Below are 15,993 nucleotides of genomic sequence, written 5' to 3'. Positions count from 1 at the left end.
ATGGACAGAAAGGACAGGAAAACTTTGGAAGCAAGTTTTTTTTTACTATCGTGATTAAAATGTGTATTTTAGCTGAGGGGGGGTCTTTTGAAGGATTTCTTTTAAAAACCGTATGTCTGAAGATCCAAGCATTTAAGGCTAAAGATGACTGTGCGTCTAAAAATGGATGCAAGGATTTTTTAGAGATATGATTTTATAATCTTCAACAACTCACTCGTGAAACATTTTTAAAGCAAATTTTAACCGAAGGTCCTGTGGACGGACGTGTTCTGAGGAAATAGGACAGTGATGCACCGCTGGTTTTGTCGGTACATTCAGAAGCTGACAGTGTATCCCTGGGGGTGGGCACAGGCCTGTGAAATGGCTCATCACCCCTTGACCGGTTCTTTAACAGTTTCAGGGTTGTGCTAACAGGGCTGGCAGGCTGGAGGCTGTTTCACTTTTCACTGAGGAAGGCTCACCGGGCTGCAGCAGGCAGCTGTGGGGTCTACAGGAAGGGTCAGACCAGGGATGGCAAAGTCAGGTGCGTGGACACGAAGACCCAGTGGTGCCCCAAATTTTCAGGTGCCCTACGCGTGTATGCCGAAGGACGGCCCTGAATGCCAGGGAGCCCAGACTCCTCCTGTGTGCCAAAATCAGCAGCAGTTTTAGGAGCATGACATTTACCCGGCAACCTGCTTTTATCAGTGTCTGGTACAGCCCTGATCCCGTTGCCTGCCCAGCCTGTCATCTCTCAATCCCCTTTCTTCGACTGGGGTGAGGTGACACTGGAATCATGCCGGGGCTTCGTGGCAGTGCAAAGGGTGGGGTGTGAATAGCTGGGGGGGTCCTCTTGAAATTAGCACACGCACTGAGGCCCCACCCAGAAACTTTGGGAGAAACCTTAAAATCTTCCCTGAGTGTGATTAACGGAAACACTTCCCCTCTGACAAGTGCTGAGCCTGGGTCTGAAACAAGGGCTAAGGGGAAAAGGATGCAATACTAATGTGGGCATGTCCATACTCTGTATGTATAACCGGTAAGGGAAACACCCTACCCCATTAGATCTTGAGGAACAGTCCTGCCCCTCAGTTTCCCTAGCAAACTGTGAAGTAAGACCCCCCCCACCCCAGGGTCTTCCAGCACCTCACTTTGTTACACCCCACTCACAGCTTGGGAGAGTTGAATTCCAGCAGCTGGGAATGTTCTCAGGAGATCCATCTCCAGGTCCTTCTCCCCACATTAAAAAACACCATCCTCATCTCTCTGGTCTGTGCTCAACCTCCACTGTTCACTGCTCTATGTCTGAAGTTTTGCTTAGGGTGATCTCCCTCCCTCAGGGCATAAAAACAACCCTGTTGCCCTTTCATCCCACAATAAGAATAGCCACAATTTCATTTCCCACACACCCAAAACTTCAACGAATTTTAACCCAAAGACCAAAATGTTGACTCTCGAATGCTGGGGGTAACCAAGATGCAAATAAGGCCTGGTCCATGCCAGCCCTTCCTCCTCTTCACCAAAAAAAGAACAGGAGGACATGTGGCACCTTAGAGACTAACAAATCTATTTCAGCATGAGCTTTCGTGAGCTACAGCTCACTTCTTCGGATGCACAGAATGGAACACGCAGACAGGAGATATTTATACATACAGAGAACATGAAAAGGTGGAAGTATGCATACCAACAGGAAGAGTCTAATCAATTGAGATGAGCTGTCATCAGCAGGAGAAAATACTCTGAATTCTCTTCACCAGCGGATGGTAGCAGAGACCTCCTTCCTCACTGCGCTGGGTGAAAGTCTGAAGACTGATCAGTGTAGACTTGGTTTGACTGAAACCTTTCAGGGCTTAGTGTCGAATTCGTTCCATCGAGGGGGGAAAACATCCTCCCAAAGCTTGAAATGGTTTGATTTTTTTCAGATTCAATTTTTCACCAAAAGAAAAGTTTCATTTGACCAGAAATGATTTTTCCCCTGGAGTTTTTGGGCTTTTTGGTGGGGAAAATGTTTTTTTCAGATCAACCCAAAATGATAATTCCCTCCCCCACCCCAATTTTTCGGAAGGACCAGAGAACGGAAGACCAAGTTACGTGCAGACAGTTCTGCCGCAGGGTGGAGGGCTACACCAGTGCATCAGGGCAGCTTTTGATCGAACTAATGTCTAACCTGCCTCTCCCTAGCCGCAGTTTCTCGTCCTGCCCTCAGTGGCTAAAGCAAACAATTGCTCACCCTGCTCTTTATAACAGTCTTTTACGTACTTGACAACTGTTCCCACGTGCCACCCTCGGGCGGCTCTTCTCCAGACAAACCAAACCCAGGTTTTTCCAGTCTCTGTTCGTCTGCTGTGTTTTCTAAACCTTTCATCATACTTGAGTATGGGCCTGTGTACTTGCTCGTGACATGGGCATGATGCTGTGGCTACCTGTGTCCACACCGCTGCTGTGGTTTTGCCACCTCAGCGCTGGCGTCGCAGGGCTCGATCCAGCCCAGGACACACACCAGGGGCCGCGTTTCTGTGGGTTTTTTCCCAGTGCGGGCTGGGGGAGAGGTTGACCCCACCATGGCATAGACACTGACTCTGTGGGTGCTCTGGGGCTGGAGCATCCACAGGGAAAAATTAGTGGGTGCTAAGCTCCCCTAGCTCCCCACTCTTCCTCCTCCCCTAAGGGCGCTGCATGCCGCTCCCCGCCTACCTCCCAGCTGTTTAGCGGCATGCTGGGGGGGACTGTGGCATGCTCAGGGGAGGAGGCGGGGAAGAGGAGGGCCGGGATGGGGATTTTGGGAAGGAGACGGAATAGGGGAAGGGAGGGGGTGGAGTTGGGGCGAGGATTTGTGGAAGGGGTTGGAACGGGGGTGGTGTCAGGGTGGGGCCAGGGGCAGAGGTGGGGTCAAGCACCCACTGGCATGGTACTCTCTAATGCCCCGTTCCTTGTCTTCCAGGGCTGGTCAACCCCCAGTGCTCAGCGATTCGCGGTCTCCATGGAAGCAGGCGTCCTGCTCCGTTGGGTTTCACCTCATTTCCACCCTCTCCTGAGCCCCTGGGGCTTAGACGGGCGGGCTGTTCTCTTCAGCTCAGCCGGGCAGGCCTCCCTGTTGGGAGACTTTCCTGGGCTCCTTGGGATTTGCCGTCGCTCAGGTGTGTGGCTGGGACGGGGTGGGCACAGGAGGGGTTCATGGCTGTCCTTTGCGTTCAGCCGTCCTGGAACCCAACATATGCCCTGGGCCCCGGCTTGAAAACCGATCCTGGCCCAAACGTCCTGTAACACCCGTGATGCCAGCTAGCTCTGGGCTTCCGTCTTTGGTGAACTCCCGCGGGGACAGTCGGCTCGGGGGCAATATACCAGCATGGGTGTGTCACCGGATGGGGCTAGAGTCCAGGGGCGGGGCCAAAGCACGTGGGTGGGCCACGCAGTGGCCCATGTGCCTAGGGCGATGGGGGCTGGTTAATGGATGCTGAAGGGTTGAGGGGCAGGTCTGAGGGGGTCTTCCTTGATTCCAACCTCTCAGCACTGAGATGCAGCTGCCTTGTGGGGGGGGGGCAGCTGGGCAACCTTCTAGGGTGACTCTGGGATAGGACCTGACTCCTGGCCTGGGTTGTGAGCTGCAGGGCGGGAGGGGCTGGTGGTGGACAGCCCAATCTGGGAGGTAACCATCTGGGCTCTGTGGGTGGGGGCAAAAGCACCCCTCACCCCTCATACCAAACCCTAGCCCCTATGTCACCACGATCAGCAGCGCCAGACCCTCTGTCATCAGCCCAGTCCTACTCTTCAGCGCTGTCCCCCGGACGTGCCGCCTCCACCTCCCATCAGGGCATCCCCGCCCAGCTCCCTCCATTGTTCCCGTCTGCTTGTGGGATGTAAGAGATGCAGAAGGGAGAGGGGTAGAGATCAACCGGCAACTGCCCATGTGCCTGAGTCTGCAGAGAGCCTGAACCTATCGCTCAGAGAGGAGGGAACTGTTCTGAATATGTCTCTAAGGGGCAGGACTGGCGCATCCAAACCACAGGCAGTTGGGCTTGGACTGCTGGGAGGAGGGCAGCCTCTGTGTGGGGGTGGTTTCCAGGTAGCCCATTCTACAGCTCCACAGTGCCCCCTGCATGTGATTCTGTAGGGGGGGTGCTGCGTCCCCACAACTAGTGATCAAACACAGGAAGGAACTGGGGGGCTGGAGTGAAAATGTTGCAGTGGGAGACGAAGCCACCGAGCGTCTCAAAGAGAATCCGAGAAATGTGGGGCTGGAAGGGACTTGGAGAGGGCATCAAGTCCTGCCTCCGGCACTGAGGCAGTGCCAAGGAAACCTAGACCGGCCCTGACCGGCGTGTGTCCTCCAACGATGGGGATCCCACAACCTCCCTGGAAGCCTGGTCCAGAGTGGAGCTACCCTGAGAGTTAGAGAAGTTTGTCCTAATTCCCAGCCTCTTGCTGCAAGCTAAGCTGCTTCCTTCTGGCCCCCCCACCCCCGTCGCTGGACACGAAGCACAAGCACTCCCTGGCCTCTTTAGAGGGACCCTTGTTCTCCCATCCCAGCTCAGCCATCTCTTCCCCAGGCTGAACGCAGCCAGGGCCTGCAGCCGCCCCTCGCTGGCACGTGAATGGATTTGTCCTGGACATGGGAGAAGGGAATGTGCATAAAAGTTTTATGTCTACACTGAGCCCTGCTAGCTCCCCCACCCTACAACCCACTAGCTCCCACTCCCCTCCCAGAGCCAGGGAGAGAACCCAGGAGTCCTGGCTCCCAGTCCCCCCGCTCTAACCACTAGACCCCACTCCCCTCCCAGAGCCGGGGAGAGAACCCAGGAGTCCTGGCTCCCAGCCCCCCTGCTCTAACCCACTAGACCCCACTCCCCTCCCAGAACTGGGGAGAGAATCTAGGGGTACGTCTACACTACAGGATAAATTCAAATTAGTTTAAACCGATTTTATAAAACAGATATTAAAAAGTCGATTGTGCGCGTCCACACTAGGCACATTAATTCAGTGGTGTGCGTCCGTGGTCCGAGGCTAGCATCGATTTCTGGAGCGCTGCACTGTGGGTAGCTACTGTAAAAGAATGACGCCAATAATGTCGATTTGCGTCCACACTAACCCTAAATCAATATAGTAATATCGATTTTAGCGTTACTCCTCTCGTTTTGTAGGAGTACAGAAATTGATTTAAAGAGCCCTTTAAATCGATATAAAGAGCAGTGTAGTGTGGACGGGTGCAGCATTAAATTGATTTAACGCTGTTAAAATCGGTTTAACAGCGTAGTGTGGACCAGGCCTAGGAGTCCTCGCTGCCAGCCCCACCCATGAGACTCCACCCACTCCCCTCCCAGAACTGGGGAGAGAACCCAGGAATCCTGGCTCCCAGTGCCCCGCCTCCTCTAACCACTAGACATCACTTCCTTTCCCAGTCCAGGAATAGAACCCAGGAGTCCTGGCTCCTAGCTCCCCTGCTCTAACCACTAGACCCCACTCCCATCCCAGACCCAGAAAGAGAACCCAGGAGTCCTGGCTCTCCTCCCAGCCCCCACCTCCCAGTGGCTATTAATATCCTCCGCTCTGGCTACACCCCTCCCACGCCCTGTAGCCAATCTCCGGGGTGTCAGAGCTGGGCTGCGGGGCAGGAGGAAACAGAAACCACCTGACTTTTTACTTTCGTTTCCCCAGGCGAAAATCTTGGACACTGGCAGAGCGAGCAGTGGGGCAGGTAACGGGGGGGCAACTACCATCCCCGGGGGGCAGAATCCCCCCCTCCAGTCTACCCCCCCCAGGGGGCAGGCTCGTCCCCCACAACCCACCTGAGACCTGAATTGCTGGTTTCGAAGCAGTGGCACCTGGGAGGCACCTCAGGTAAATCCCAGCCACTCCCCGGACTCTGGCTGGGGCTGGGGCCCGGCCCCTGGCTCCACCAGCGCAGCCCCGCGGACCCCCGCGCGGCCAGCTGCGCCCGGCCGCCAATCCCCAGATCTGCTTTAAAAATCCCGAGAGGCTGAAAATCCCGCTGCGCCCGGGGGCGCAAAGCAGAGCAGGCTTTCCCTAGGCGTGAGGGCTGGAGACGTGGGATTTCCTCCTTCAACAGAGACGGAAATTAATAGTGTTTAGTGCCATAGAGCCCGGACGCCTGGGTTCTCTCCTGGCTCTGGGAGGGGAGTGGGGTCTAGTGGGTTGGGGATGTGAGCTAGGACTCCTGGTTTCTCTCCCGAGGTCTAGTGGGTTGTGGGGGCTGGGAGCTGGGTTCTCTCCCTGGCTCTGGGAGGGGAGTGGGGTCTAGTGGGTTAGAGCAGGGGGGCCTGGGAGCCAGGACTCCTGGGTTCTCTCCCCAGCTCTGGGAAGGGAGTGGGTTAGAGCAGAGGGGGCTGGGAGCCAGGACTCCTGGGCTCTCTGAGTGGCTCTGGGAGGGGAGGGGTTTAGAACAGGGAGGGAAAGGAGCTGGGACCCTGGGCTCTGGGTGCAGTGGGGCTGTGGCATGAGGCTCTGGCCACAGGGTTTGCTCATTTCTTGGGGTGCTAGTGGGGATGGGGGTGTCCCCTGTACACAAGGAGAGCACTGGGGCACTCAGAGCTCAAGAAGTGGGATTAGGACATGGAGTGTCTCAGCCCTGCTCTGTGCCTCATTTTCCTCCTCTGTCAGCCCCCCTGTTTTAGCAGAGTGGGTGTGAGGGGGCTACTCCCTTGGTGCCCTGTTGTCTCAGTTCTCCAGCAGAGTTTGGCTTTAGCCCCAGCCCAGGAGGAGGGGAAAGTGGAGCTCGGCCTGTCATCCGCCGCATTATGGGAAATGCGAACAATAAAGGGTGAGTGCTCCAGTTCCACCCAATTCAGGTGTAACTTGTTACAGAGCTGGGGCTAGAGCCCCCGAATCCTGGCTCCCAGCCCCTCTGACCTGTCCCCTACATCCCCTCCCTAAGCTGGGATAGAACCCAGGAGTCCTGGCTCCCAGCCCCTCCCCTACATCCTCTCCCCGAGCTGGGCTAGAACCCAGGAGTCCTGGCTCCCCGCCCCTCCCCGAGCTGGGCTAGAACCCAGGAGTCCTGGCTCCCCGCCCCTCCCCGAGCTGGGCTAGAACCCAGGAGTCCTGGCTCCCCGCCCCTCCCCGAGCTGGGCTAGAACCCAGGAGTCCTGGCTCCCCGCCCCTCCCCGAGCTGGGCTAGAACCCAGGAGTCCTGGCTCCCCGCCCCTCCCCGAGCTGGGCTAGAACCCAGGAGTCCTGGCTCCCCGCCCCTCCCCGAGCTGGGCTAGAACCCAGGAGTCCTGGCTCCCCGCCCCTCCCCGAGCTGGGCTACAACCCAGGAGTCCTGGCTCCCCGCCCCTCCCCGAGCTGGGCTACAACCCAGGAGTCCTGGCTCCCGGCCCCTCCCCGAGCTGGGATAGGACCCAGGAGTCCTGGCTCCCGGCCCCTCCCCAGGCTGGGATAGAACCCAGGAGTCCTGGCTCACAGGCCCCCTGCTGTGTGTCTCCCAGGCCAATCCCAACCCCCTCCTTGAAGCCACCTCCACAGGGAATGGTGAAGCGACTCCAGGAGGACGTCACCTGCTCCATCTGCCTGGACATCTTGAAGGACCCTGTCTCCATCGACTGTGGCCACAACTTCTGCCGGGGCTGCCTCGTGGCTCACTGGAGCGGGGTCTCGGCCTCGGGGTCCCAGTGCCCGGAGTGCCGGGCTCCCTGCTCCAGGGGCAGGATGATCCCAGACACACGTGTCAAAAGCCTGGTGGAGAAAATCAGAGACCTGCCGTGCAAAGAGACGCTGACAGCAACAGGGAGCCCTGAGGTGGGAGCAGCCCTGGTTGGTCCAGAGATGCAGCCACCTCTGGGGTGGGCAGCTGGGGAACAGCCACATGGCCACACCCTACAGCACAGCACCCCCTAGCTCCACGCTGGGGCCCTGGGGTCAGAGGGAAGGCTGGCTAATGGGATTCCTGTGTCCCTTTAGCAACGGGTCCGGTCCCTGGGCTGATAAGGGGGGAGCTGGACCTCCGGGCTCAGACCTCCTGATAAGAAATTAACCACCAAGCAAACAGCCTGTGACTCCATCCAGGGGGCTGGGTGAGGGGACTAGCTGGCTGGAAGGTGGGGTGGAGCGGAGAGGATGGGACATGGGGCCTTTCCCCTCTAGGGGGCACTGGCTTGGATCTGGCCCAGGGTGGGACAGGCTGGTTCAGGGGATGGGAATGGGGCTCTGATCTAGGGCACAGGGGACTCACCGTCTCAGGGGTGGGGTCCCAGCTCTGACCCTGCTCTGTCCCTGCAACAGGGGCCAGGGGCTCAGCCGGAGCCGGGGCGCCCGGTGCAGCTGGTGCGTCTGGACGAGGAAGGGGGCCTGATGCTGGATGAGGAGGCCCTGAGCCGCTGCCTGGAGCAGGGTGGGGTGGGGAAAGCCCCCGTTTGCCTGGTGTCCATCGTCGGGGAGCAGCGCCGGGGCAAATCCTTCCTGCTGAACTACCTGCTGCGCCGGCTCCAGAACCTGGTGAGTGCAGCCCTGATCCCCTCCCAGAGCCGGGGAGAGAACCCAGGAGTCCTGGCTCCCAGCTCCCCTCTGCTCTAACCACTAGACCCCACTCCCCTCCCACAGGGCAGTGTGTGGGGATGGGAGCCCTAGGGTGGCTGGTATCTCACCCCTCCCTATTTCATGCTGTCTGAGCAGTGATATGACTCCTGCCCCCTGCTGGAGGGGCTCAGACCAGCACAGATCTGTGACCTGTGTCCCCTGACCACGTCCGGTCAGCTGTGTCAGGGGGGTGGGGAGCCGTGTGTCCGTCTGGAGCCTCGTCCTCAGCCTGAGGCTGCCTGGCCATTATCTTCCCAGTGCACCAGTCCCCACGCTACCTGCCTGCTAATAAAATACCCACAATCCCCCTGCCCCCCTGCACTAATTGCCCCTCCCCCCCATGTCTCCCTCCCCCCCCAGGATGTGAAGGACGGATCCTGGATGGGCCGGGAGGAGGAGCCCCTGGAGGGGTTCGAGTGGCGAGTTGGCACCCGCAGTGTCACCAAGGGGGTGTGGGCCTGGAGTCAGCCCTTCTGGGTCCCCAGGGAGCGGGAGAAGGTGAGTGGGAAGTGTGTGTGGGGGGGAAATAGGGTGGGAGGATGAGTGACCCCATCAGATCTCTACTTGGGGGAGCAGAGCAGACAGAGGCTGGGGGGGATCTGTGACCGGGGCCTGGGAGGGGAGGCAGGGAACCCAGTGCCCCTCTGGGGTTGGGTCTCACTCGGTGCTGGCGCATGCAGGGGGCAGATTGGGGAGCTGGCGTGTGACCCCGGCCCATGCCCCCCCGCAGGTGGCTGTGCTGCTGGTCGACACCGAGGGCTCCATGGACATTGCCAGAGGCACAGAGACCAGCGTCAAACTCTCCGCCCTCTCCATGCTGCTTGGCTCCTACCAGGTAGGCACCAGGGGGCGCTGTGCTGCAGGGAGTGGGGCAGGGCTCAGCAGGGGGCGCTCTCCCCTGGCAGCCAGGGCTGGCCCCAATGCCCCAGTGCGGCACTAGGGGGCGCTGTGCTGTGGGGAACGGGGCAGTGCTCAGTAGGGGGCGCTCTCCCCTGGCAGCCAGGGCTGGCCCTGATGCCCCAGGTTGGCCCTAGGGGGCGCTGTGCTGTGGGGAGAGGGTCATGCTGGTTTCTGCATCTAGCCCTGTCCTCTCTGATTACTTGCAGATCCTGAATGTTTCCAGCCAGATAAAGGACCCTGATCTGGAATATCTGGAGGTGAAGGATGCAGCGCCATTCTCATACAGCCCCAATGGGGTTGTCTGCCCATTCTACAGCTGGGGAAACTGAGGGCCAGAGAGAATCAGTGACTTGCCTGAGGTCACATGGGTGGAACAGTCAGAGATAGAACCCAGGAATTGTGGCTCCCAGCACTGTCTGCTCTAACCACTAGACCCCACTCCTCTCCCAAAGCTGGGGATAGAACCCTGGAGTCGTGGCTCCCAGCACTGTCTGCTCTAACCACTAGATCCCACTCCTCTCCCAGAGCTGGGGATAGAACCCAGGAGTCCGGGGGCTGTATCCAGGAGGGCCCAGCTTCTGTGCTGCTCCAGGGGCTGGAGCTCGCCTCTGCCTGAGCTCCAGGCTTACTGAGAACAGGAGTGTTGCAAGGACTCTGGGAACGTCTCAGTATTTGGCATCTTGGTCTATTCTGTTCCTGCCATTGGTGGGCATGGGGGCAAACAGAGCCCTTGGCATGGGGCAGGGGAGAGGGGAACCTCGACATGCAGTTCTGCTCTTTGGCCCCTAGGTGTCTCTGCACCACAGGGGAAAGCCGTGGGACCCTGGTAACAGACTGAGACCAGGCTGGAGCTGCAGTGTGTGTGTGTGTGTGTGTGTGTGTGTGTGTGTGTGTGTGTGTGTGTGTGTGTGTGTGTGTGTGTGTGTGTGTGTGTGTTGGTAGGATTTCCACTCCCACCCACCCCCAGGGCACACTCTGCCTCCCTGCCCCAGAGATCCCAGCCCCAGACTCACCCCCCCTGGCCTCTCCGCTCTGCAGATGTTTCTGCACGTGGCCGAAGAGGTGGGAAAGGAATACGAGCTGGAGTCCATTCAGGTGAGACAACATTCCCCCCCATCCCTTGCCCTGCCCTGCATGGGATGCTCCTGCCCCACACCCGAGGGGTTCACCCGTCCCCTCCTGACATCGTCCTGTCTCCCCTGCAGCACCTAGACCTGCTGGTGCGGGACTGGAGCAGCTCTGTGGTCCTTGGAAGCGACGGTGGGGAGGAGCATCTGAGAGACGTCCGACAGGTGACTGGGGGGAATGGGATGTGGGGCCTTTGCCCTCTGGGGGGTGCTGGCTCCGATCCGGCCCCATGGCGAGGGCCTGGCTGGCTCTGGGAGCAGGGAACTGGGGTCCTGGGGTATTTCTCTCTGTTGATGTCTCACTTTGCCGATTTCGCCCTGGTTCTGTCAGATGCTGGAGGCGACATCCCCTTGCAAACACCCCAGGGCCCTGGAAGTGCTGAGCAGAAGCAGCAGCCGCTGTTACCTGATGCCCTTCCCTGGCAAGCGGATCATGACTGGAAACCAGGGAAGCCTGAGAGGTAACGGATCCGAGACAGAGGCTCTGAGCCTGGGCAATGGGGCATCTCTGGCTCTGCTGGGGAATGGGCTGTGGGGGGACACTCCGGCTCCGGGTTCATTGCCATCTCCCTCCCCTTCGCAGACATGGATGAGGATTTCCGGGACAGCCTGAGGGACTATGTCACCACCCTGGTGGGCTCGGTCGGTCAGCACATCTGGAGGGACCGGCATGGGGCGCTGCTCACTGGGACACAGCTCGCTGCCAAGATAAAGGTGGGGATTGGTCTCAGTAGGGGGCGCTCTACCCTGGCAGTCAGGGCTGTACCCAATACCCCATGGTGGCACTAGGAGGTGCTGTGCTGCGGGGTGGCAGGTCTGTAGGGACGCTCTCCCCTGGCAGTCAGGGCGGTACCCAATACCCCATGGTGGCACTAGGGGCGCTGTGCTGCAGGGAGCGGAGTGGGGGGTCTGTAGGGACGCTCTCCCCTGGCAGTCATGGCTGCCCGCACTACCCCACGGTGGCACTAGGGGGCGCTGTGCTGTGGGGAGCAGGGTGGGGGCTTAGGCCTTTTGCTGAATTTTTGTTAATTAAGAATTAGGGTGGTATTTATATCCTAGCAGAATCCCAGCTTGGATGATTCTGCTGAGCCTTCCGACATCATCCAAGGAAGTTCTTCATTTCCCCCGCCAAACTGATTCCCACGGTTGTCTTATGGCCATTCCCCAGCTGCCCTGCCCCAGAGGTGGCTGCATCTCAGCGCCGGGCGAGCCGTCCCCATATTCACATTTTCCTAAGCTCTGTGGAGTCTGTATTGTGGTTTCTTGTGCTTTCCTTGCAGAAATTCTCTGATCTGATGAAGAAACATCATTGTGGCTTCTCCTCTCCCGCTCAGGTACCTTCTCTGCCCCTGACCTGATCCAGGGATGTGTCCCACCTCCTGAATTCACTTCTGATGTAAAACTGCTTCCTACTTTTGTCTTACTGCTGCTGCCTCGCCCGAAAGGTGGCTGTATCTCCATGTCGGGCAAGCCATCCCTGTATGGGGTTGCTGTGAGGCTATTCCCCAGCTGCCTCACCCCAGAAGTGGCTGCATTAGGTGTGTGTGTGTGTGTGTGTGTGTGTGTGCGCGTGCACGCGCGTCCATATGCTCCACCCCAGAGGTAGCTGCATCTCAGGAGTGTGTTACCACTTGTTGGAAAATTTGTTTTTTTTCCCCTGCAGACAAATTTGAGTTTCTGTTGAAATATCAAAAGCCGAAATACTTCGATCTGGAAATGTCTCTGTGGTGTCTCATGGGAATAATAGTTTGGCTCAGCATGCTCCTTTTTCTCCCCATAAATCAGCTCTCTGATGGGACTGCAGCTCCCATGATGCACCAGAGAGGAGGGAGGTGATGCATCATGGGAGTCCATGGCTGTGGGGCATCATGGGTCTTGTAGTTTGGGTGCCTGGCTTCAGGCTGAGCTGCCGAAGTGACTCATGGGAGTTGTAGTTTCACACTGGCTAGTGGCATCGCTCTGTTACATGAGGTTGCTGCGGTGGGAGCTGCCGCTACTAGGCGGAGATGGGGCCCCATAAGCTGTGGCTCACCCCAGCCTTGTCCTCCCCGTGCAGATGGCTATCGCCTTCCACAACCAGAGAGTCCTGGACAGAGCCCACGCAGACCACGCTCTCTTTCTGAAGGAGAAGGTGAGTTGGGGGGGGGTGTCTGAGTTTCTCTGGGCCTCAGTTTCCCCATCTATCAAAGTGGGAGAATGACCCTGCATTCGGGGGTTTTAGCCTGTGAGCTTTTGGGGGCAGGGATGGTCTCTCGCTGAATTTGTGTGCTGGGCCTGGCGCAATGGGGGGCCCCGACCCCAGTCCAGGTCTGTTCCACACTGGCGCGAGGGGGTACCCCCATCTCACTCCCGGATTGTGTCCTGCTCGGCGCGATGGGGGCCCCCATCTCGGTCAGGGGGTGGGGTCTGTTCAGCTCATGCCCCATCTAACGCTCTTGGCCATCTCCTCTCCTGGTGGGCGCAGGACGGCGACTCCCAGAATATGTTTACCTGCCTGAAGGTGTGGCCGAGCAAGATGACAGAGCAGTTTGCGGAGCGGCGCGGGCACTTGCTGTGGCGATGCCGGACGGACATGCAGGAGCCGGCACCGGAGAAAGAGGCCCTGCTGACGGAGCTGGAGGATTTGCTGACACAGGAGGCTGAGACCTTCCTGAAGACCTACGGGAAGCGCTTCAAGAAATTCGCCATTGTGGCGGGCGTGGGGGCGGGGGCGCTGGTTCTGGGACCGGTGTGCGGAGCTGCTGGCGCCGGGATCGCTGGTGCTGTCATTGCTGCCGAGGCGGCTGGGGCGCTCGCCTTGACTGAGGTGGTGGCCATAGGGGTTGGGACGGGCGCTGCAGCTGGGATTGTCGTGGGTGGGGGCGTGGGCGGGGGAGTTGGTGGGAGCATCGCACGGAAGGATAGGCAGAGGGCTGAGGCTGCTGGTGGTGGGAGGGAGGAGGAGGACAGAACTGAGGATCTATCCGATGACAGCCCCCTGATCTGATCGGTGTGTCCCTCTCCCCCCGAATCTGGGGCTGACAAATGGGGTGACGGGGCTGCAGCGTGGCCCAGACACGTCCTCCAGAAGCCACCCCAGAGCAGGGAGCCGTCGCCCACAGCTTCTAAGAAGGGACATTTTAGATCCTCTCGTCTGACCTGCTGTGCCACCCAGGCTGGAGAACGCCGCCGACTTCCCCTTGCATTGGGCCCGACATCTCCTGTTGCACTAAACCATCTCCCGGAAGGCGGCCAGTCTGGCTCAGAAACCAGAAGAGACAGAGACCTCACCGCTTTCCCACTGGTGAATCACTCGCGCTGTGAAAAATCCGATGCCTCGTTTCTGATGGGAGTTTGTCTGGCTTTAACTTCCAGCCCTCGGTTCTCGCTCTGCCTTCCTGCGACGTTGCAGGGCCACTCTGGCTGTAACGTGAAATGCTTAGAAACGCCTGGCCGATGGTCCTGTCCCGAGATCACCTGCTGAGGTGACAACAGGCGCCAGGCTGAGTTCCTACAACGGCAGTCGTGTGGTCCGGTCCTGGGGGACAGATCTCCAGCCGCCCCTCTGAGCGGGAAGGCGGGTTCTGGGGAGAGGGCACAGGAAGATGTGGGTTCCCTGCTCTGCCAGAGACTTCCTCTGTGACCTTGGCCAAGTCCCTTAGTTTCTCTGTGCCTCATATTCCCATCTGTCTAATGGGTAATAATGCATTGGAAGATGGTGAGGGGTTTGAGCTCCACTGACAGAAAACGCTACCCAAGAAACAGGCATCGTTATTTATTCCGGGGGAGGGCTATAAAACCATCCGAAGCTAAGGGGAATTGTTTCTACACCCATGAATGTACGCCGAGCAGGGGACACCCTTTGGCCATCTCCACAGGAAGGCTCAGCTCCTACCCTTCAGTGTTGATGAAAGGCCAGGACTTGGGCGTGGGGATTTCCAACCAATGAGACCTCGGGCTAGTGGGATGCTCCAGCTGTTCCACGCCAGCCTCTGCAGGCACCTACGATCCAACAGAGCTCAGAAGCGTGAGGTACGGGGTCAGCTCCATCCTGGCCTGTCCGTGGTGAGTCGGGAGCGCCCCTTCCCCTGACAGATTCCAAGGCCTGGGTAACACAGGCACGACCCTGCCCTGAATTAATTCCTGTTTGAACTAGAGCGACATGTTAGAGAAACTTCTCCCTCACTGGGCATTTTTAAATCGAGATGGGAATCTGCCACAACCCTCGGGGAATTGTTCCAGTTGTTCTCACTGTTAAAAATTTCTTCCTTACTTCCAGTCTGAGTTTTGTCTAGCTTCAGCGTCCAGCCATTGGCACATGTTAGACCTTTCTGTGCTAGACTGAAGGACCCATTATCAAATAGTTGTTCCCCAGGTGGGTACTTTATGCCCTGGGAACTAGTCACCCTTTAACCTGCTCTTTGAGTCCTATCTTCCTAAGAACTGCTTGGAAACCTAATATCCAGGGCTGCAGGTTTTCAGAGGCTGGACCTCTCGGTATGTAGCAAGAGAGAATAGAAGTATGTGAGACTATGGTCAGCACAGTGTTCAATGGGAGAGATTAGGGTTGTTCTGCTGGAAAGTGGCCAGGCAACGGGTCGTGGGTGCAGGACGGTCTCAGAGCAATGGCGGCATTTAACCATTCTCCATTGTGCCCAACAGGAGAAAAGATATTTGGGGTATTGTGTTAGGGGGTCAATGTACAGATGAGCGTGTGCGTGTGTTGGAGCACCTGTAAATGACCGCCGTGGGGAGTGCTAAAGACTAATCTCCCAGATTTAAATAACGATGAAGTTCTGACTCATCGAACCTTGAATGGTGAGTTCCTAGTTTTGGGACAAGTCTCCACAGAAACCGTCAGTTCTGATTCGGTTAGGGGAAGATGCAACTTCTGGTTAATGGAAGGGCTTTAAAATGCTCCAGGGGGGAATTCTGCACCAAAAAATTAAAAATCCTGCACATAGTTTAAAATTCTGCATATTTTGTTTGTCAAAATAACACTATATAATCACACCAGTTTCCATTATTTTGGTAATTTATTTCAAAATACGCGTCAGCAAGTATTTCTGTACGTGTGTGTGTGCGCGCGCGCGCGTGTGCACACACACACACTCTCTCTCTCTTTTTCCCCCCAAGAGTAGAAAGTTGAAAAAACCCTGAAAACTCTGTTCCTGCTTCTCTGTCCCCTCACCCCGCGCGCAGATGGGTGCCAGACACTCAGCCCCCTCATCTAGATGTAAGGCCCTCCCCAGCCCAGCCACTCACACCTCCCCCACACCGAGCCCAGCCACTGCCCGCCCAGACCAGACACACACAGACCCTACCCTGCCCAGAGCCCATGGATCCAGAGTGAGAAACAGCCCGATGGTAGGTCTGGGGCTGGCACGGAGTTTCCTGCATGCCCCTAGTGCTGGAACTAGGGGTGCTGGAGGTGCTGCCACACCCCCTGGCTTGAAGTGGTTTCCATCATATGCAGGGC

At 57.9% G+C, this 15,993-nt stretch overlaps 1 protein-coding gene across 6 annotated transcripts; it reads left to right on the top strand.

Annotated features, from left to right (window-relative positions):
• The first annotated feature begins 5,445 nt into the window (after positions 1 to 5,445).
• On the top strand, positions 5,446 to 15,485 carry LOC115651144 (RING finger protein 112-like). Of its 6 annotated transcripts, none has more exons than XM_030562070.1 (14): positions 5,446 to 5,667; positions 6,680 to 6,754; positions 7,422 to 7,731; positions 8,212 to 8,427; positions 8,869 to 9,006; positions 9,239 to 9,343; positions 9,615 to 9,665; positions 10,447 to 10,503; positions 10,614 to 10,700; positions 10,867 to 10,996; positions 11,119 to 11,249; positions 11,816 to 11,869; positions 12,592 to 12,666; positions 13,000 to 15,485. In XM_030562070.1, exons 2-14 carry the CDS (start codon positions 6,732 to 6,734, stop codon positions 13,519 to 13,521), a joined length of 1,899 nt encoding a protein of 632 aa, XP_030417930.1. In that variant the 5' UTR covers positions 5,446 to 5,667; positions 6,680 to 6,731; the 3' UTR covers positions 13,522 to 15,485. The 6 variants fall into 6 exon arrangements, with proteins under 6 accessions (XP_030417930.1, XP_030417929.1, XP_030417927.1 ...); XM_030562069.1 differs by having other exon boundaries at positions 5,446 to 5,671; XM_030562067.1 differs by having other exon boundaries at positions 5,446 to 5,671; positions 6,656 to 6,754.
• Positions 15,486 to 15,993: the final 508 nt, after the last annotated feature.

The sequence above is a fragment of the Gopherus evgoodei genome, chromosome 4 (assembly GCF_007399415.2).
Source record: "Gopherus evgoodei ecotype Sinaloan lineage chromosome 4, rGopEvg1_v1.p, whole genome shotgun sequence".
Taxonomy (NCBI): Eukaryota; Metazoa; Chordata; order Testudines; family Testudinidae; genus Gopherus; species Gopherus evgoodei.
This window is presented reverse-complemented; position numbering and strand designations above follow the sequence as displayed.